Source organism: Zea mays, chromosome 7 (genome assembly GCF_902167145.1).
Source record: "Zea mays cultivar B73 chromosome 7, Zm-B73-REFERENCE-NAM-5.0, whole genome shotgun sequence".
Classification (NCBI taxonomy): Eukaryota; Viridiplantae; Streptophyta; class Magnoliopsida; order Poales; family Poaceae; genus Zea; species Zea mays.
In genome coordinates this window covers 139,469,990-139,489,469 of record NC_050102.1, presented here as the reverse complement: position 1 = coordinate 139,489,469, position 19,480 = coordinate 139,469,990, and the positions used below count along the sequence as shown (strand labels likewise).

Here is a 19,480-nt window from a genome sequence, read left to right as displayed (position 1 = left end):
TTCTAAAATAAGTCACATAAACTCAAACTTATAAAAAAGATATATCAATATATGGAGTGATTGCTAAAGTCAGGTATCAATAAAATTGGATGCGCTCCATATAAATTATGCTACTTCGTAGCAATTACTAACGTTTAAAACCAACAAATAACCTTTCATTCTACTGTTAGTGTGACAAATCACTGTTGCTTCATCCAATTCAGCAACCTCAAACACTATTGAGTCTATTGCGCCAATATGGTCTCAAAAACGACCTAATGCTTGTAAGAGCCAAGAACGTCGTGCCGTGCTTGGGCTGTAATCTCGGCCTGTAGTGCTGGCCCGGCCCGACACGATTATATATTTTTTTATTTTACAAAAAACGTATATACATATATACAATTTATATTCAATATTAAAAACATCAGAGCATGATGTTCTACTGGTTAGATAGCTTCACTCTCGACCTTCTTCCATCAGGGCATGGGTTTGAATCCCACCTCTTGCATCGTTTTTTAACATTTTACACTGATTTAATCAAATGAGTCGAGAGGCTAACGGACTGACCTGGCATAGTCAGCAGGTTGGCATGACGTACCTGGGCCAGAGTTGTGGCCCGCGGTGTCTGGCCCGTACCGGACCACTGTTACACTGATTTAATCAAATGAGTCGAGAGGCTAACGGACTGACCTGGCATAGTCAGCAGGTTGGCATGACGTACCTGGGCCAGAGTTGTGGCCCGCGGTGTCTGGCCCGTACCGGACCACTGTTTGGCCATCTATAGGCGTGCATCGGATTAATTTGAAATAGTTGTGAGGGGTTATTTGTAAAAAAATGACGACCGTTGAAACTGGTGCTTTAAGTATAGTATAGATTATGTGTACATCAAAATTAATATATTTGTATAATGAGTGATCTCTTGACAATGTAATTATTTATTTTTATTATTAAATAGTACATAAAAATATCATCAAATGTAATTTTAATATATCTCTGCATGGAACGGAAATGAGGCATCGAGGCATCGGGATTATTTTTTTTCGTTTACATTCTCATCGTGTAAGAAACTTCCATTCTCTAACGGAAGAATCGGCTATGAGGGTCCATTGCCGGCTCAACTCCAGACCGTTTGACTTACCTTTTGACGGAGTACCATCATGAATCACAGGCAAGGGAAACCCTTGCGCGAATCCCCAAGCACATTGGTAGCCTCGCGTGACAGTTTAAATGGGAAACGAAATGGCGAAAAAGAAAAATTGTGGCCTATCCTCTTCACCAGTGTGCTGCTTGCTTATCTCGTTCTGTCGTTCACTCGACGCGTTCTCCGCTACTCCTCGTCCTCCTGCCGAGGAAAATTTTGCAGCGGGAGCTACTACTAGCTAGAGCTAGCATGGGAGGTACAAGCGCCGCAGTCCCGAGCCACGGCCTCGCCTGCGCGCCCCCGGCAGCCGTCACTCTGAATCCGCGGGCGCGGCGGCGGCGCGCTTCCTCGGGCAGCGGCGGCCACAGGAGCAGCCCCCAGCAGCCACTGAGGAGCGACCTGCTACCCCCGGCTACCGTCGCCTGCCGAGCTCGCTCTCAGTCTGCTTCCTCGTCTAATGTGGTGAGTGCCGAAGGGGCTAGCTCCCTCTTCTCGGGTTTCTTTTAGCACTTGCTCTGATTCCTCACTCTGGTTCATCGCTTAGAACTTTGGGAGAGGGGATGACGCGGACAAGTTGCTCGAGGATTTGCTCAAACAGCATGGCGAGGTGGTGTACAGCTCCGGTGGACCTCCGGATCCCACCGTTGAGGCCGACGACGATGCCGAGTGCTTGTCCTGTATGTGCCTCCCCGCTCTCCCTCCGTCCCTGAACTCCTCAAGCCATACCACGAAATCAGGCTTGCCTCGAAAACTTTTTTTGTCACATACTCTGAAAAAAATTCCGATTTGGTTCTGAAGTAGACACGATTTCCCGATTGCGCCCCCACATGGTGTATTTGTTGTATTTGCACCGGTGCAAAAGAATTATCACATACTAGCCACTGCAGAAGATTGTTGAGACAGTACTTCCTCTCTTTTTTTATCTGCACTTCATCTTTCATTATTAATATTTAACCCAACTGTATACTTTTTGTAGTTGCCGTCTCGTTGGCTAAAGCTGCAAGTGAGATAAAGGCTACTGATATCCGTGTACTTTGTGTGAGGCGGCTTGTCTACTGGACTAGGTTCTTCATCATCCTCACTGCCTTCTCAAATGCTCAGATAGATGCTATCAGGTATATGCTGAGATATTCTCTTGCTGAACATCAAGATTATATGACTGGTGCACTTAATTTCAGCTGACAAAGAGTTCGTGTTTTTACCTTGTAGTTCCAAAATGAGGGATATTGGTGAGAAGCAGTTTAGCAAAGTTGCATCTGGTGATACAAAACCGAATTCTTGGACATTACTGGATTTTGGCAAGTCTTTATTTTCTATGTTGTGTTTTATCTATTAGGTTTACTCATTTCAGGTTATCAACTTCTACCAGAAGATCCTACTTATTGGAATAGTAAACCCTAACCCTAACAGGGGTTGGGTGATGTATTAATAGACTGAGTAAACTAGGCCAGGTCCATTACAGAGGGGTGAGATAGTAATTACACGGGAAAAACCCCAAACCCTAAACGGGTATTCTAACACCCACTCGCAGTCACAACTCTATCCTGTACAGATGTTGAGACTGGAGCGAAAGTCTAAAAATACACTTGACGGTAACCCCTTGGTGAAGATGTCGGCGAACTGCAGCGTGGTGGGGACGCTGAGAACCCGAACGTCACCGACGGCGACACGCTCGCGGATGAAGTGCAAGTCGATCTCCACGTGCTTCGTGCGCTGATGTTGCACGGGATTGGTGGAGAGGTAGACCGCGCTGACGTTGTCGTAGTAGATGAGGGTAGCGCGCTGGAGGGGACTGTGGAGCTCGTGGAGGAGCTGTCGCAGCCAGGAGGCCTCTGCCACACCGTTGGCCACGGCGCGGTACTCGGCCTCAGCACTGGAGCGAGAGACGACGGGCTGCCGCTTGGCGGCCCAGGTAGAGGTGTACATTTGGGCCGGGCCTAATGGGCGGGCACGAAGCACGAAAAAAAAGCCCGGCCCAAGCACGGCACGGCACGAAATTAATTCGGGCCGGGCCGGCCCGGCCCGTTGCATCGGGCCGACGCCGAGGCCCACGGGCGGGCACGAGCCCGGCCCGTTTAATCAGACCCGAATTGGCCCGTTTACTGGCACGAAAAGGCCCGAAATTCATAGCAGCCCACTGCCCCACTCCTGTACTCAGTCCTGTGTGTCCACGGGCCGCCGAGCGCGAGCGTTTTATCCTGAAAGGCTGAAACAGTGAAACCCTACGTCGCTACCGGCCGCCGTTTTTCTCCCGTGTCCCAATCCGCCGCCATCGATCCCGATTCCCGACTGGAGACTCCCATCCGGCCGCCGTCTCAGGCTCTCAGCCTCCAAGGCGGCCAGCTCCAGGCTCCAGCACTCCGGCAGCTCCCTGCAGTCGAGCGCGAGCGTCCCTGCGGGCTGCGGCGGTGCGGCCCTGCGCCCTGCGTCCGAGCGCGAGCGACGAGCATCCCTGCGAGTGCGGTGCGGCCCAGCCAGCTCCAGCGCGAGCGTCGCGGCAGCCGAGCGCGAGCTTCCCTGCGGCGGTGCGGCCCTGCGCCCTGCGTCCGAGCGACGAGCGTTCCTACGGGTGCGGCCCAGCTCCAGCGCGAGCGTCCCTGCGGCCGAGCGCGAGCGCCAGCGTCCTCCCTGCATTTCGGGCCGTTTTTTTATTTCGGGCCGTTTTTTATTTCGGGCCACCCGTTTAAAGCACGACACGTTTAGTGAAATATGGGCCGGGCCGTGGGCCGAGGGGTCGGCCCGTGGGCCGGCACGGCACGACCCGAAATTAATACTGGGCCGGGCCGGCCCGAAATTAAACGTGTCGGGCCTTTTCGGGCTTGGGCCGGGCTGGGCCGGGCGGCCCGAATGTACACCTATAGGCCCAGGAGACGAGGTTGGCGCCTAGGAAGACGGCGTAACCGGAGGTGGATCGACGCGTGTCTGCACAGCCAGCCCAGTCGGCGTCGGTGTAGACCACGAGTTCCGACGTCGGGGATGGTCGGAGTAGGAGGCCGTAGTCGAGGGAGCCGCGAAGGTAGCGCATGATCTGTTTGAGAGCGGTGAGATGAGGCTCCCGCAGAGTGTGCATATGCAGGCACACCTGCTGGACGACGTAGGCGATGTCAGGCCTGGAGAAGGTGAGGTACTGGAGCGCGCCGGTCAGGCTCCGGTAGGACGTCGCATCGGCGACCGGGGGCCCGTCGTCCTCTGAGAGCTTCGCCTGAGTGTCGACAGGCGTGGAGCAGGGCTTACAGTCGGACATGCTAGCCCGCTCCAGTATGTCGACGACGTACTGGCGCTGATGGAGGAAGAGACCCTGGGGCCAGCGCTCGGCGGTGATGCCAAGGAAGTGGTGGAAGGGCCCCAGGTCCTTCATCGCGAACTCCCGCTTCAGGGCGACGATCGTGCCTCGTGCGCTGTAGAAGGTCGGCGGTGGATGCCGTGAGCACAATGTCGTCGACGTAGAGCAGAAGGAAGACAGTGTCGTCGCCGCGGCGGTAGATGAAGAGGGACATGTCCGACTTGGCCTCGACGAAGCCAATGGAGACCAAGTAGGAGGCGAAGCGACTGTACCAGGCCCGCGGCGCCTGCTTGAGGCCGTAGAGGGAGCGGTTCAGCCGGTAGACCAGATCCGGACGGGCTTCGTCGACGAAGTCGGTGGGCTGGCTACAGTAGACAGTCTCTGTCAGGGTGCCGTGGATGAAGGCATTCTTGACGTCGAGCTGATGGATCACCCAGTCCCGGGAGAGGGCGAGGGAGAGGACAGTGCGGACAGTGGCGAACTTGACGACGGGGTTGAAGGTCTCGTCGTAGTCCACTTCGGGGCGTTGGGTGAAGCCCCGAAGGACCCAACGGGCCTTGTAGCGGTCGAGGGAGTCGTCCGAGGTAAGCTTGTGGCGAAATAGCCACTTGCTGGTGACCACGTTGGTGCCTGGTGGACACGGCACCAGGTCCCAGGTGTGGTTGGCCAGGAGGGCCGCGTACTCTCCTCCATAGCGCGTCGCCAGTGGGGGTCGGCGAGAGCGGTGCGAACAGAGGAGGGGACCAGGGAGGCATCCGGTGGAGTGGTAGTCGTATCAGCTGCCAAGATCAGCCGGTCGACATGTCGAAGAACGCCGGCGGCGCGCCGGGTCACCATCGGGTGGACGTGCCCGGGGTCGCGGTGGATGGCGACCGGGTGGTACACCGGTGGCTCGGGGCGGTCGGCCGGGACGTCGGGGGCCGCGGGCGTGGCCGACTCGCGGTCAGCCGGGACGTCGGCGAAGCGCACCGGGCTCGTCGACGGGCTCGGGTCAGCAGGTGCCGAGGTAGTGACGTGGTGGTGGCGGTGGAAGACGAGTGCGGGTCGGCGAATCGAGCCGCGGGCGTCGACGGGGCCGCGCATGGTGCGGGAGGGGTCGGTGGGGCCGCGCGTGGCGCAGGCATGGTCAACGGGACCGCGTGTGGCGCAGGCGTGGTCGACGGGGCCGCGCGTGGCGCAGGAATAGGCGCGAGCCGCGGCGTCGAGGCCGCACGGGGTGCGGGTAACGGCACAAGGCGGGGCGCCTAGGAGGGGGAGACCGGATCGGACTCGAGGAGGGAGTCGAGATCGGTAGGTGGGGAGGGGCCAGCAAGGGGAAACACATCCTCGTCGAAGACGACGTGACGAGAGATGATGATGAGGTGGGAGGCGAGGTCCAGACACCGATACCCCTTGTGGTCAGATGAGTAGCTAAGGAAGAGGCAGCGTATGGAGCGAGGAGAAAGCTTATGAGGGGCAGTAGCAGAAGTGTTAGGGTAGCAAGCACAGCCGAACACGCGAAGGTGGTCGTAGGTGGGGGTTGTGCCGTACAGGGCGAAGTAGGGAGTAGGGTGGCTCACCGCCTTGGAGGGAAGACGGTTGAGAAGGTGGGTGGCGGTGTGCAGGGCCTCTGCCTAGTAGCTGGCAGGGAGAGACGTCTGGAAGAGAAGGCAGCGGATCATATTGGTGGTGGTGCGAATCATGCGTTCGGCCCGACCGTTTTGGGCAGAGGTGTAAGGGCACGAGAGACACAACTGGACGCCATGAGTGAGAAAGAAAGAGCGGGAGGCGTGATTGTCGAACTCACGGCCGTTGTCACACTGCAAGGCACGGACCGGAGTAGGAGCCAACGGGTTGAAATCCCCCCGCTGTCGCAGCGTCGTGATGGTACGAATGTTGCGGCTGGAGTAGAGACCGGTGTGTGCTCGAAGAAGACGATAGCCCCTAGATGTCGAGGTAGCCGAAGTCGAGGTGGTCACGGTCGGAAGACGCGCAGCAAAAGCCTGATCTTCGAGAGGGTCGACGTTCGAGCGTCAACGATCGGCAGAGCGACACAGCAAAAGAGCACCGGCAGGCCGACCTTCCTGCTTCTTCGATCGTCCAGGCGTCAAGGAGCCCCGCCAGGGAGGCCGACGGCAGCGCACGCGTCTGTGCCGGTCAGGGTGTCCGCGTCCGCTGCAGAGTAGAAGGGGTATCGGTGGATCCGGCCGGGAAGGCCACGGCAGCGACGGATCCAGCCGGGAAGACACGATCCAGCCAAAGGGACGGCGGATCGAGCCGGGATGGTCGCAGCAACGTGGATCCGGCCGGGAAGGCCGCGGCAGCGACAGATCCAACGAAGGCGAAGAAGGGGGTGGGCGGCGGGGCGTGTCTAGCCGGGCAGGGGCCTGCGCCGGACCTGGCAAAGGGTGTTGACGGCACCGGCGACGGGAGAAGCTCGAAGGGGGAGGCGCTGCTGGGACGTCAGCGCGAGCAAGTAGGAGGTAGCTAGCGTGATGACAAGGGGCTGCATGGGCAAAGACGCCGACACAGGGGAGAGGAGCGCAGGGGAGGGCAGCGGCTGTGAGGAGGAGGCCGCCAGCTGTGAAGTCCGCGCCCGCGCCCTGGGCGGAGCTGGGGAAGGGGGACCCGGCCACGGCTGGTTAGTCCGGCCGCCGCCGTCGCCGCTGCTCCACTGGAGGGCGCGCAGGCAGTGTGGGTGGAGGTCCCGTCGAGGACGCGACGGTGTCAGCCCATGCAGGATCCAAGAAGCACGACGGCGGGCGACGAATGGGCTGCTGCGCAGCGGTGGCCTGCGTGGAAGTGAGGCCAAGCCAGGTGGGGAGGCTAGGCAGGGAGGCGGCAGGAGCGGTGCCGAGGACCGGCGAGGGGGGCATAGGGCTGGTGCCCACGCCGGCAAGGTGGCGGGGCAGGAAGCCGGCAGAGAGGCCTGGCAGGGAACCGGCTAGAGCAGCGCCGGTGATCTGTGTGGCGGCGGCGGCGGCCTGTGGGCCAGGTAGGGAGCTGGCGCTCACGCCGGCGAGGGGGGGCGACGGTCGCGCGCCCTGCTTCCGCGTGGGGGGCGAGCCCGCGCCTGTGGAGGCGGCGGCCGCAAAGGCCGCACCCACGCCGGTGAGGGAGACGAGCAGGGGAGGCACGCCGGTGCCTGTGCTGACGGAGGTGGTGGCTGCGGCCCCTGCAGGGGACGCGAGAGGCTCCATGGAGGGGAGGGAGGGGAGGGAGGGGAGGGAAGACTGGGCCGGCAGGGGGGAAGAACCGGCGTCCGGAGGTGGCCGGCGGCTGGCAGGGGAAGGGGAGCTCGCGTGGGACGCCACTCCCCTGGCCGGATCTCGCCCTTCCCGCCCCTGTTCGGACGCCCAGGCCTCTGCGCGGCTGGTGGAGGGTGGGAGGCCACCCCCGGGAGGGAAGGCGGAGCCTCCCGGGGGCAGCGGCGCAGGAGGCGGCTGCTGTGGGAGAGAGCCGGCGGCGGCTTCAGTGGGAAGAGAGGAAAGAAACCCTAATTTGATACCATGTAGAAGTGTAAAGTGGGATGTATTGATAGGAGATGGGGTACACATATTTATAGGGACTCAACCCTAACCCTAATGGGCCGGCAGCCAACAGTGGTGCCGGCCCACACACACTCACTCACACACACACAGTCTAACACAAGGCACGGACCGGGTGGTGAAACTGGGTGGGGACCCAGGCGAACAAGTGTGTGAGGGTGTTGAATGTGTCGGACTTCAATCTAAGAGGAAAAGTCCAAAGAAAATGGGAAAATTCATCCAAAATCACCAAATAGTATTTATAACCAGAAAGACTGAGTACAGGAGAGGTCCAGAGATCACAATGAACCAGGTCAAAAGCCTGCTCAGCCCGAGAAGAAGTGGTGAATGGGAGACGAGTATGTCGGTCTAACTGACAAGCATGACAGAGGCCCTCAAAATGTCCCCTACTACATGAAGGATCTAGGCTACTGGTAATCTTGGTCATGACGTCAGGTCCGGGATGTCCGAGACCGACGATGCCAAGTGGTGGAGGAGGTGGTGGAGACCAGGGCAGGAGGCGGAGACGCGCCGGATGTGGATGGTCGGAGCATGTAGAGGGGCCCCGAGCTGTCACAGCGGGCGAGGGGAGTCCCGGTGACCAGATCCTTCACAGAGAAACCAGAGGGTCAAACTCAATGGAACAAGAGTTGTCAGTGGTGAAACGACGAACAGAAAGGAGATTATGAGTGATGTGGGGGGCTACGAGAACGTCGTTGAGGTAGAACGGTCCAGGGAGAACTGAGGCACCTACTGAGGTGACAGGCAGAGTGGAACCGTTCCCAACGACGATCGATGAAGGATGAGAGGAATGGGGGGATGGGAGCGGGAGAGCGTGCATGTAGTGGGAGTGGTGTGGTAGGAGGCACCAGAGTCGATCACCCAATCGGAGGAAGGAGGGGTCATCGCCATGGTGCTGAAAGCGGCGGTGAGGGAGGCGTGGTCCCAGCCTCCAGACAGCGGGGACCAAGTCGTCGTGGGGGTCCCCGGGGGCAGGAGTTGGGGCGGAGCCGGATGCGATGCAGGCACGCCGTAGGGAGGCACAGTCAGGAGGGCCGGCGCCGGGGGACGGGAGGCACGAGGGGCCTGGCCCGGCCACATGGCGATGGTCCTGGTCCAGGGGTTATAGAGTGACGGCCACGCCTGGCCGCCACCCAGACCGGGGGCCACCACGAGAGGAGCCGCCAACCCCACGGCCGCCCTTGCGGGAACGACGACTGCCGTCGGCGGCGGACGCCTCACGAGGGGCCGCAGGGACGGCAGGTGTGGGGCGGGTAGAGGCCCCGGTCGACGGAGGGCGAGGGGCCTGGCCCCCTAAAGGTGCCTGACCACCGGGAGGAGCGCCAGAGCCGGAGCAGTGGCCTCATACGCCATGGTGAGCTCTTCGAGGAGAAGCTCGTTCCTGACGTCATGGAATGTGGGAAAGGGAACGGTCCTCTTGATGAGAGCCTTCAGGTGGCCATAGCGGGGGTTGAGGCCACGCAGAAGGTTCAACACCAAGGTCCGGTCGGCGACAGGCTCGCCGAGGTCGCGGAGAGAGTCCGCCATGCCCTTCATCTGGCGGCAGTACTCGTCCACGGAGAGGTCCCCCTGAGAGAACAGGTGGAACTGGGCGTCGAGGTGCAGGGCGCGAGCGTTCCGGTTCCCGAGGAACTGTTCTTCGAGGGCGAGCCACGCCTGACGACCCGTGTCCGCTTGGTCGCGGATGATATCCTGGAGCTCGACGGTGATGGTTCCGTGGAGCCAGGAGAGGACCACGGAGTCCATCAGGGACCAGGCCCAGGACGACGGGTTGGCGATGTCGTCGAGGACGTGGTCGTCGAGGGCGTAGCGTCGCAAGGTGAGAAGGACCTCCCCCCTCCAGCGGGGTAGTGGGAGGACGCCGAGTCCAGAACGACGGACATGAGGGGCCGAATGTTCTGTAGTCCGGCCTCTTGGGCATGGAGAGCGGCGATGTGGTCAGCATCGAGTCCAGAGGCGTGGCGAGCCTCTGGGGGTGTCTCCTAGTCGATCAGAGGATGGCCGATGGCGAGACGCTGCGCAGTGGCCATCTGGGTGGTCAGTGTGGCGGCCAGGGCGCGCTCCTGTTCCAGGGCGCGGGACGCGGCGCGCTCGCGCTTCTGAGAAGCGGCCAGGCAGCCTGGATAGCCGCGATGGCCGATGACATGGTGGAGTCAGTGGAGAGCGGCGTGGAAACCCAGGTGGCATCGGCAACGAGCGGACGAGTGGTGGAGAACCCAGGGGGCGGCTGCCTGGGGATGCGGGTCGGCGATAGGAGATAGGTAAGGGCGCCTGTACACGCCGTGTAGTCCGGTAGGCCAAGCCCGAATGGGACGAGGTCGGCGGCGCGTGCGCGGGCCGCAGCAGTGGCGTTAGGCGAGGAGAGGCCGGCGGCCAGGGGCGCGGCCAGGCGTGTGTCAACGCCGGTGGTGGCTGCGCCAGCAGTGGGAAGACCTGCGGCAGCACCAGTAGGGGCTAGACCCGCGGCAGCGCCAGCAGGGGCCAGTCCTGCGGCTGCTCTGCCGTGGGCGGCTACGTCAGGCACGCCGGCGCTGACGTTCTGCAGAGCAGCGGCGTGACGGTGGTCCATGGCTGGGCGGAGAGGAGCCGACGCGGTGGAGGCAGGCCGGCGCGGAGCTGGAAGAAGACCGGCGCAGGGGACGGACCGGCGGCAGGGGAGGAGGCAGGCCGGCGCGGAGCTGGAGGAAGACCGGCGCTGGCGGCGGACCGCCGGCTCCTTGGGGGCGTGTCTGCGCGGTGGATCCGGCGGCGCGCAGGATCAGCCGGAAGGTAGGGGCGCGGCCAGGTGGGAGGAGGGAGGCGACCGGCGCAGGGAAGGGAGGAGGGGGTGCCGCGGTGGCTCCAGGGGCAGCGGTGGCTGCAGGGGTGGTGCGGCGGCGGCTCCAGGGATGGCGGCGGCTGGGAGGGTCGGTTGGGGAGAGAGAGAGGGGGAGGAAACCTAATTTGGCTCTGGTACCATATTGGAATAGTAAACCCTAACCCTAACAGGGGTTGGGTGATGTATTAATAGACCGAGTAAACTGGGCCAGACCCATTACAGAGGGGTGAGATAGTAATTACACGGGGAAAACCTCAAACCATATACGGGTATTCTAACACTACTATTTGCTGTCTAAGCAATAAGAAACCATTGCCCCTATGATATCTAAAGAGAACATGAATTAGTTTCATCGTTTTAGAAAAAAATGTCAGATGTGGATGTTCAGTTTAAGAAAACAATGTTCATGTGAAGTTTCGGTTTGTTTTGTTTTTTTCTTTTTTTTTTGGGGGGGGGGGACTAATTAGGACAGGGGTAGGTTTTCGATTCAGTTGCAAACTTGGCGTAAAATAACTCCCCTTGCTCCGATGATTTCTCGTATACAATGCAGTTCTCACTTGCACTGTTCAATTCTTAATAGTCATATTTCTGAATTGTCCTTGTGTATTATTATATCCTAAATGGGTGTCTGGAACAAGATGAAATCCTATCGGACGGCCTTGCATGATTCAAAGCTTTTCATGGACCTAGCTAACAATTCGCACTTGTGCAGGTGATGTTGTGGTCCATATATTCCTTCCGCAGCAGCGAGCATTCTACAACCTGGAAGAGTTCTACGGCAACGCTACACCCATCGAACTCCCTTTTGACACCCAACGGCAGTGATCGTTGATCGTTACATCCGAGCCAGCGCTAGGAAGCATCCCAGTGAAAAGTGAGATTTTTTCGTGAAGCCAGCCAGAAGACATTGTTACCGGCATCTCACTAGTCATCAGATGTGGTGAGCTGCCCAGAGAAAAGAAACCTGCGGTGCGAGGTCGCAACTGACAAAACGCTTCCTACAACCGAAGCGGCGCGCTGCTCGCAGCCTCCGATGCAGTGCTGAAACGGCAACTTGATGCGAAAATTCTAGGTTTCTGTTGTGTCATGTCATGCTCTGCATACCCTGTGTGAACTATCGAATAATGTTGGCAACCGCACCGCACCGCACTTGGCTTCCCATGACCGGGAGGATCAGTGTGTCGATCCAGAAATTGTTCACTGGCTCCTGGCTCGCTAATATTAACACCATCTGACTGATCTGACAGCTTGTAAAATTTCACTGCTGGTTTACGCAAGGCTGCACTGAACAAGCTTGCTAGAAGAGGCAAGTTAAAGCACTAATTAGTCTACAAATTAGTGACTCGTCTCGGCGGTCAACTGAACGGTAAACAGTGGAAAGTGGATGATCTTTCTCTGCAATCCGTAAAGCGGTCAACTACACCGACGGTAGCATTGTTTTGCACACCAACTTATCACCTACAAAAGCGACGCGTCCTGGATCGATTGCAAATCTACCCCCAACCAACCCAGCTTTGTATCTGCTAACTGTGATCACCAAAGTTGTGCTGATACGATGTGCAATTCTCGCTCTTTCTTCTCTAGAATGTTCCTGCCGATGCTTTATAAGAGAAGGTTGGTCAGCATATCGATCTCTGCCAGTGTCTAGCTGAGAACATGGTGACCTCAAGCAAGGGCAAGGTATGTGTAACCGGGGCCTCAGGCTTTGTTGCCTCTTGGCTTATCAAACGGCTCCTCGAGTCTGGATATCATGTGGTAGGGACTGTCAGGGACCCAGGTATTTGCGAAATATCATTACTTTCGTATCAGTCCTCTTTATTACATTAATAATTCTTGATTACCAATTTTTTTTCTTTTTTTTTGTAACCCCACAAGGAAATCACCAAAAAACAGCCCACCTTTGGAAATTACCTGGCGCTAAAGAGAGGCTGCAAATCGTGCGAGCTGATCTGTTGGAAGAAGGGAGCTTCGACAGCGCCGTGATGGCCTGTGAGGGTGTATTCCACACTGCATCCCCCGTCCTCGCTAAACCAGACTCTACTAGCAAGGCATGCCATCGCCGCATATATATGCATATCTGGACCATCCATCCTACTGCAGCCTTTTCTACGGAAGCGCGTTGCATCTACTAGCTAATTAAGCTGTTTTTCATGCATGCATGGTGCAGGAGGAAACGCTCGTTCCTGCGGTGAACGGTACTCTGAACGTGCTGAGATCGTGCAAGAAGAACCCCTTCCTGAAAAGGGTCGTCCTTACGTCTTCGTCGTCTGCGGTGAGGATCAGGGACGACGGCCAGTCCAGCAGTAACATCTCGCTGGACGAAACGGCATGGAGCTCCGTGCCACTCTGCGAGAAGATGCATGTGAGATACTGAACAGTGTCTACTCTCTGTCATCGTCGATCTCTCAAACCGTGATCTGAAAACACGCATGCACACGTCGTTGCGGTGTCGTCCCTTGCTTTGTTGTTCACCCGAAGCTATGGTATGCCCTAGCCAAGGTATTTGCAGAGAAAGCGGCGTGGGAGTTCGCCAAGGAGAACGGCATCGACCTTGTGACTGTCCTCCCGTCGTTCGTGATCGGGCCCAGTTTGTCCCACGAGCTATGCGTTACCGCTTCAGACGTCCTAGGCCTATTCCAAGGTACTCATTCGTACGTGTTCTGGTTTTCGTATGTTAAATAGATGACTGGAAACAAGAGGTATATATATATATATATATATATATATTCTCTGTTCCCAGGCGACACGGCAAGGTTCAGCTCGTACGGAAGAATGGGATACGTCCACATCGACGACGTTGCGAGCAGCCACATCCTGGTGTACGAGGCCCCCCAGGCCGCCGGGAGGTACCTGTGCAGCTCAGTGGTGCTGGACAACGACGAGCTGGTCTCCTCGCTCGCGAAACGCTACCCGATATTCCCCATACCCCGGAGGTCAGTCGTCGTCGCGTCGTCTGGATGTGCGTGCCATTTTAAGATCTCTGAACGGAGAGCCGTGTGCATGGTCCGTTCTGCTGCAGGCTGAACAGCCCCTACGGCAAGCAGTCGTACCAGCTGAACACGTCGAAGCTGCAGGGGCTGGGCTTCAAGTTCAGAGGGGTGCAGGAGATGTTCGACGACTGCGTACAGTCGCTCAAAGACCAGGGACACCTGCTGGAGTGCCCCCTGTGAACTGCGATGGGGTGCCTCCGCCTGTGAACGCGCCGGTTGGGTTGCGTCCCGAACCCGCTGTTAATTCGTTTTTTTTTCTTCAATAATTCCACGTCATGTCACGGTGTCCTCGCGCAGACTGCTACTGTCAGGGCGTCATAGCTCACGGGCTCTCCGGCTACATGAATAAAAATGTCACGCTCGTCATTTGCTTTGCCTTTTTTTTTGGTTCGTTCTGCGAGCTTCCGTTCGCTGTGTGTACTTGTGGCTGCCGGTCGCCTTGTCGGTGTGGCGACTGGTGATGGTGATCGGAGGCAGGCACCGGTGTGTGCGTGCGATCAACCGAACGCCATGTGGCGGTTGGACGGACGAATGGCTCCACCATCGATCTGAGCCATTCGGATTTTGAACCGCTGATTTTTCCACTGGACGGCACTAGCATCAAGATTCAGTCTCAAATCCCAAATTCCTCAACGCAAAGCCCACAAAGAGAGAATGTACAGTGTTTCAAAGCCACAGCTCACTAGCTCAAAAGTAGTGAGCATGCACACCTGTATTTACATGCATGCATGTACACCCCCACCCCCACTACTTGTACACTTTGTAAACCAACCAACCAAGCAAGCAATCACACAGAGCAAACCGTACGTGGCTGGCTCCCGCCTAGTCGTCAGCCAGATCCCTATGTACAACGTATCTGAAGGACGACTTGTACGGCATCCACTCGACGCACTTGTCGACGGCCCTCCGCCGGAGGCCGAGCTGCAGCTGCTTCTGCTGCGCGTCCGACAAGGTCTCGCACACCAGCTCCACCAGGTGCCGCAGCTCCAGCGCGGCGTCCCGGGCGTAGCAGTGCAGCACCTTGGGCAGCAGCAGCGCCTGCTTCCGCACCGCCACGCTGCCCCGGATGAACTCCGTCCGCGCCGCCTCCAGCTGCTGCTGTATCTTCTTCGCCGTGTACAGCCGCACCTGCAATTGCAAACGCGACAACCGACTCATTATTATAATGCACGCTGCCTTTATTTCCATAGAGGTGGAGAAGATCAATCGAACACAGCTTATATATACAGGTGGGTCCGAAAACGCTCCGGTCGACAGCGCGAAATGCGCAACGGGTTCTGGGTGCTGGAGCGCATACGGGTGCCTCGCCGCGGATCTTTTCGCCGGCGTGAACAGCGCGCGGACCCACTGCAGATTTCATTCACGTCAGTTTGTTTTGTTTGCTCTCATTCGTTTTTGTTTGCAAATGCACGTACCAATGATGGACGGTGGGACTGGCGGCATCCAAGAATCGAGTTCTGAATAGTCTGCGCATTTACTGATTGGCCGCCAACATTATACGCAGCCTGTCCCAAAAGATGCCACAGATAGATACATTTGCGTGTAATAAGCAAGCAGAGATAGATAGCACAGCACAGGAAGAAAAAAAATGAAACGGGGTGTACCTTCAGAATCATGTCCGTGCTCTTCATGCGCTTGTCGTGCAGACCATAGGCCAGAAAAGCCTGTCATCATGTCACAAGGCAGCAAAGCAATACAGGTTTAACGATGCATTCTGAAGAAGAAGAAAAATCATGCATGGGCTGGCTAACCATGGGACAGTTTGAGACTGAAACTTTTGAGTGTAGGGCAATACATGCATGACCAGAGCATTGTGGATATTGATCCAAAAGCAGAGCTGCTCCTCGTGCGTCATCTTCACCGGGTCGACTTTCTCCAGGCGCTGTATCAGAGACCTGCCGTACAACAAACAAGCGCCCTGAGTGAACAACTCTGCCATCAGTCCAAAGACAAACTCCACTGCTTCTCTTGCTTCTTCGCTTCGCGCTTACCTGGTAGTCTCGAGCATCTTCGACGCGTACTCAAACGTGTCAGCGTCGACGCGTATCCTCGGAACGACGACCATCATCACGCCTGGGCTCTGCTCACCGCTCTCCTTCTCGACTCCACACGGCCGCGGGCTCCAGCTATCGAAGTTGTTGCACCGAGACCGAGGGCTCCAGCTATCGTTCCGGCGCCTCGGAGAGAAGGTGCTCCAAGACGAGACCGAAGGGCTCGGCGAAGCCACGCAGCACTCCCCCTCCGCGCCCGAGAGCTTGCAGTAGACGGCGGCGATGCAGCCCAGGATGTCCTCCGACAGCTTGCACGAGATCTTGGGCACGTACTCCGAGATGGAGGCGCTCAGGAAGTTGACGAGGCTGGAATGCCTCGCGCCTGCCTTTGCCTCTGGTGGTGCCTCCTCCTGCTCCTCCTGCGCGCGCGGCATGCGAGGCGTCAAAAAAAAAAAACCAACTGTTTCCCGGCTACGAAAGACCACCGCGCTGCTGATACGAACGAAACAGTTAAAGAATGGATGAAAACGATCCGTGCGCAGCACTGACAGAGCCTGAGATGGTCGTCGTCGGCAGGTCGAACGCCGCGGAGCGCTTTATGTCCCTCAGACGTAGCGCGCCCTCGTCGATGCTTTTCAGAAATTCTTGGTCCACCTGCTGCTAATAAAGTGGGTAGCGATGTTAGACTTCGTACCGTCCGATCTATCTCAGCAGCGTCTGATACGAGGGGGTTAGGGTAGGGTACCTCGCTTGTGAAGCTGCAGGATTCAGATACGTATTGATCAAACGCTCTTCTGTAGAGAGCGAGCAGGTGCAGTTCCTTGCGTATGACTTCCTGCTCGAGCGCTGCGATCTCCCCAACCAAATCTGCAACAGACTGTGGAGAGAGAGAGGCGAGATCAGGAGCTAAAAATGCACAAGAACACATTTGTTTTTCTCGGTTCAGCTTTCAGTGTCATGAACATGTTCGTGTTCAGATTTAAACCCGTACGTCACTCTGCCCGAATTTAACTGATGCATAACATAACCGCTATGCATGAACAGTAGCCCCTACAGCATTTGCGTTTTCATATTCCGTCTGCTTTGAGATATAGATATTACTGTTCTCGATGCTTTTTCCAGCAATTTTCCAGGACTTGCTACAAACCTTTGAGCTAGCCTTTTGGGTCCGTTCTGTTGCTTTTCTGGAGTAATGACCTGGCAATTGCTCTGGTAAATTCAGGGAGTGTCTTCTGTTGAACATCTTCTCTCTGTCGGCGGCCTGCATGATAAAAAAAAAAGTCATTACAGTAAGTAAACTGGAGAAATGCCTATGCAGGATATATATATATATACATACAGCAAGATAGGTCCGATTAATTTACTCACAGGCTTGCAGTAGGAGAACCGTGGCGACATGTCCAGTGCGCCATCATGTGGCTTCAGAATGCTAAGATGACAAGCAGTAAATGATTAGAACAGTTTTTTTCCATCTTGATATGCTGGCGCAAATCAGCTGAAAGTCGCCCTAGGCCTTGCTGACATTAGAACAAAAAAAAAACTCTGCACGAAAACTATTTTTACAGCCAGTGTGAGTTCGATCCATGCATGCTGGCAGCCTGGCACCATTGTCAACCGGTGTTCATGAGGATGGTCTCCGGGCAGTGGACTACACTACAGCTAGCGGGTACTGTACTTGTGGCCCAAAGGAATTCGATGCGGCGTGAAGAGGACGGTTGAATTGTACAGCAGGAAGTTAATAGGCTGCCGAACTGAAACAATGCAAAAAATCGCTGCGTGTAGAGGACGGGAGAGGAAAAAAATAAATCTCCATTCAGGTTTCACAGCGTTTGAGAGCTGAGAGGGCGCGTGCGAGAGAAAGTACAGCGCGCGAACTAACCTCCGTGAAGAGTACCGGCGCTGGAGACTGCAAGTCGACTGAACCGACCTCGGCGTGCCGGCGCAGGACGCCGTCTCCGAGAGCACCCTTGACCTCGACTCCCTCTCCATCGCCGACCGAGACCTAGAACCTGCGTCCAGGCGCCACAGCCTTTTTCAGTCCATGGCCAAGAAGAGTAGCATGTGCAACGGAAGCGATCCCCACACAGCTAGCGATGCACCGGATCAATCTCCCAGCGACCTTGTCGGTTGGGTTAGCAAGCATTACTGTAGCGGCGGTAGAGTATCTGGCGGCAGGAGCAGGGTCGCCATGCCCATACCTTGAGCTGTTACTGCCGGGAAGAGCGAGCTGTCTGTCCATGTGCGGCGGAGAGCAACAAAGGCGCCGTGGCTCAGCTTTCTCCGGGGGAGCTCAACTGCTGCTCCAGGCTCCGGCTGTTCGAAGAAGTGAGCTCCCTCACTCAGCTCGCTCACGCAGAGGAAAAAGACCAAGTCTTTGTTTTCTTGGATATCGCCGACAGAACAGGATCAGTAGCCAAGAACAAGAGGGAGGAGACGACAGGCTAGCTAGCTGCTGCTCGAAAATTCACAATGGCGCTCGTATAAGGACGAGGCCGAGAGGTAGGAGGAGGAGAAATAGCCCGCGAGGCGAAAGAGGCACAGGAAAGCTGGTGGCGCGGCAGCCGCCGCCGCCGCCAAAACAAATGGGAATGGAAAAGACGGGCAGGGAAAGCAAGGGCGGGTATTAAAAGGGAGGGAGGAGGAAGAAAGAGGAATCAATTAATCGGACAGTGGGCATCAATCCTCGTTGTCCCACCGCTGTTAATTCTTTAACCGGAGGAACAGGGAAAGGCTAGCGGCCTACTCCATCTCCCCCCAAATCAACCACTGCAATCTAATCACCACTGGTAGTGGTAATGATAACAGCGGATAGTCTGGCTGTATGTATCAGTAGCAGCAGATAATCTGGCCGGATCAGTAGCAGCGTCACAAGCAGGCAGGCAGGCAGGCACCAAATCTTGTTTTGTATTTGTGGCAAAGGATATGTGAGGATGGATGGATGGATCATGGAGTATTGTTAGGTGGGGGAGCAGGGAGGGCAGGTGGGATTTGGTTACTGGCTTCTCATGTTGCTGCTTTGGGGGAAGTAGCGTTGCCAGGGTTCATGACCAAGAAGATCACCATTCTTGGTCAATCACCGATTCACCTACACAGCATTAGGCTCTGCCATTTACCAGTACGCTCTGTGTACGTTGGTTCTCTTGTTCGTGGAACTGGAACCAGGCCAAAACACACAAAAAGGGTTTTTGGTTGCTTAAAGATCTGGGTGAACATGTCCGATTCTTTGACACTGCAAAGAGGGGCAAACAGTTGCACCTTTCTGTGGAGCAGACGCAACGCGGCTCGGGTTGAGTGAGCCAGCCAGCCCTGGCGGCGGGTGGTCAAACCGAACCGACGGTGCCTTGCACCAAGAGCAGTCCAACGCTGGTCGGCTGGTGGCGCCTTGCTCCTTCCCGTGACCCTCTCCCCCCCTGTCCAAAAGAGAAAGAGAGAGAAGACAGAAGAGATCGGCCTCTGAACTCCTCCGCTCTGATGCAACATCTCATCGTCTCCTCCTCCTCCTCCCCTCCCTTGTCCTGCAGGCCTGTGATCTGATCTCCGCAATAATGCAGGGTGAGAAAAAAAAAACGAGCACAGTTGTAAAGGAGGACCTCATCACCCACCGCCGAGGCGAGGCGAGCACCGGGTCACTGTCGTCTACCGCGACGTGCGTGCCAAGGAGCCAACAAGCCCGGCCGGGGAGATTCGGCGTGCGTTCCGTGCACGCACGCACGCACTCGCGAGTCGCGAGGCAGGCAAGCGGACAAACAGC

At 56.9% G+C, this 19,480-nt stretch overlaps 3 protein-coding genes across 7 annotated transcripts; 2 read left to right on the top strand and 1 right to left on the bottom strand.

The window, feature by feature from the left end:
* Positions 1–1,247: 1,247 nt before the first annotated feature.
* LOC542470 (iojap striping 1) lies at positions 1,248–11,941 on the top strand. Its single transcript, NM_001112025.1, has 5 exons — positions 1,248–1,582; positions 1,665–1,797; positions 2,097–2,235; positions 2,330–2,418; positions 11,461–11,941. Exons 1-5 carry the CDS (start codon positions 1,370–1,372, stop codon positions 11,571–11,573), a joined length of 687 nt encoding a protein of 228 aa, NP_001105495.1. The 5' UTR covers positions 1,248–1,369; the 3' UTR covers positions 11,574–11,941.
* On the top strand, positions 11,629–14,118 carry LOC542650 (dihydroflavanoid reductase-like 1). Of its 2 annotated transcripts, none has more exons than XM_020540730.3 (6): positions 11,629–12,525; positions 12,642–12,796; positions 12,916–13,110; positions 13,227–13,389; positions 13,489–13,681; positions 13,768–14,118. In XM_020540730.3, exons 1-6 carry the CDS (start codon positions 12,405–12,407, stop codon positions 13,916–13,918), a joined length of 978 nt encoding a protein of 325 aa, XP_020396319.1. In that variant the 5' UTR covers positions 11,629–12,404; the 3' UTR covers positions 13,919–14,118. The 2 variants fall into 2 exon arrangements, with proteins under 2 accessions (XP_020396319.1, NP_001105644.2); NM_001112174.2 differs by having other exon boundaries at positions 12,244–12,525; positions 12,624–12,796; positions 13,768–14,115.
* Positions 14,119–14,344: 226 nt separating this feature from the next.
* On the bottom strand, positions 14,345–19,236 carry LOC100304293 (uncharacterized). 4 transcript variants are annotated; one of them, XM_008653381.4, is made up of 12 exons: positions 17,928–19,236; positions 17,609–17,738; positions 17,098–17,158; positions 16,877–16,990; positions 16,475–16,606; positions 16,279–16,389; positions 15,730–16,148; positions 15,534–15,633; positions 15,343–15,402; positions 15,154–15,243; positions 14,966–15,085; positions 14,345–14,866 (listed from the first exon to the last, which is right to left on the bottom strand). In XM_008653381.4, the coding sequence occupies exons 2-12, from the start codon at positions 17,716–17,718 to the stop codon at positions 14,561–14,563; spliced, it is 1,623 nt and encodes a 540-aa protein (XP_008651603.1). In that variant the 5' UTR covers positions 17,719–17,738; positions 17,928–19,236; the 3' UTR covers positions 14,345–14,560. The 4 variants fall into 4 exon arrangements, with proteins under 4 accessions (XP_008651603.1, XP_035816530.1, XP_023156308.1 ...); XM_035960637.1 differs by having other exon boundaries at positions 16,279–16,383; XM_023300540.2 differs by lacking the exon at positions 17,928–19,236 and adding an exon at positions 17,293–17,480 and having other exon boundaries at positions 17,609–17,694.
* Positions 19,237–19,480: the final 244 nt, after the last annotated feature.

What these genes read in the sequence shown, in the direction of transcription:
- LOC542470 (NM_001112025.1), top strand. Translation starts at nt 1,370, where the DNA reads ATGGGAGGTACAAGCGCCGCAGTCCCGAGCCACGGCCTCGCCTGCGCG. An exon ending in CGATGCCGAGTGCTTGTCCT is followed by an intron (nt 1,798 to 2,096) that starts GTATGTGCCTCC and finishes TACTTTTTGTAG; the next exon opens with TTGCCGTCTCGTTGGCTAAA. An exon ending in TTGGACATTACTGGATTTTG is followed by an intron (nt 2,419 to 11,460) that starts GCAAGTCTTTAT and finishes GCACTTGTGCAG; the next exon opens with GTGATGTTGTGGTCCATATA.
- LOC542650 (NM_001112174.2), top strand. Translation starts at nt 12,405, where the DNA reads ATGGTGACCTCAAGCAAGGGCAAGGTATGTGTAACCGGGGCCTCAGGC. An exon ending in AACCAGACTCTACTAGCAAG is followed by an intron (nt 12,797 to 12,915) that starts GCATGCCATCGC and finishes TGCATGGTGCAG; the next exon opens with GAGGAAACGCTCGTTCCTGC. An exon ending in CACTCTGCGAGAAGATGCAT is followed by an intron (nt 13,111 to 13,226) that starts GTGAGATACTGA and finishes GTTCACCCGAAG; the next exon opens with CTATGGTATGCCCTAGCCAA.
- LOC100304293 (XM_008653381.4), bottom strand. Translation starts at nt 17,718, where the DNA reads ATGGAGAGGGAGTCGAGGTCAAGGGTGCTCTCGGAGACGGCGTCCTGC. An exon ending in CCTGCAGCTTCACAAGCGAG is followed by an intron (nt 16,390 to 16,474) that starts GTACCCTACCCT and finishes CCACTTTATTAG; the next exon opens with CAGCAGGTGGACCAAGAATT. An exon ending in CGACGACCATCTCAGGCTCT is followed by an intron (nt 16,149 to 16,278) that starts GTCAGTGCTGCG and finishes CCGCGCGCGCAG; the next exon opens with GAGGAGCAGGAGGAGGCACC.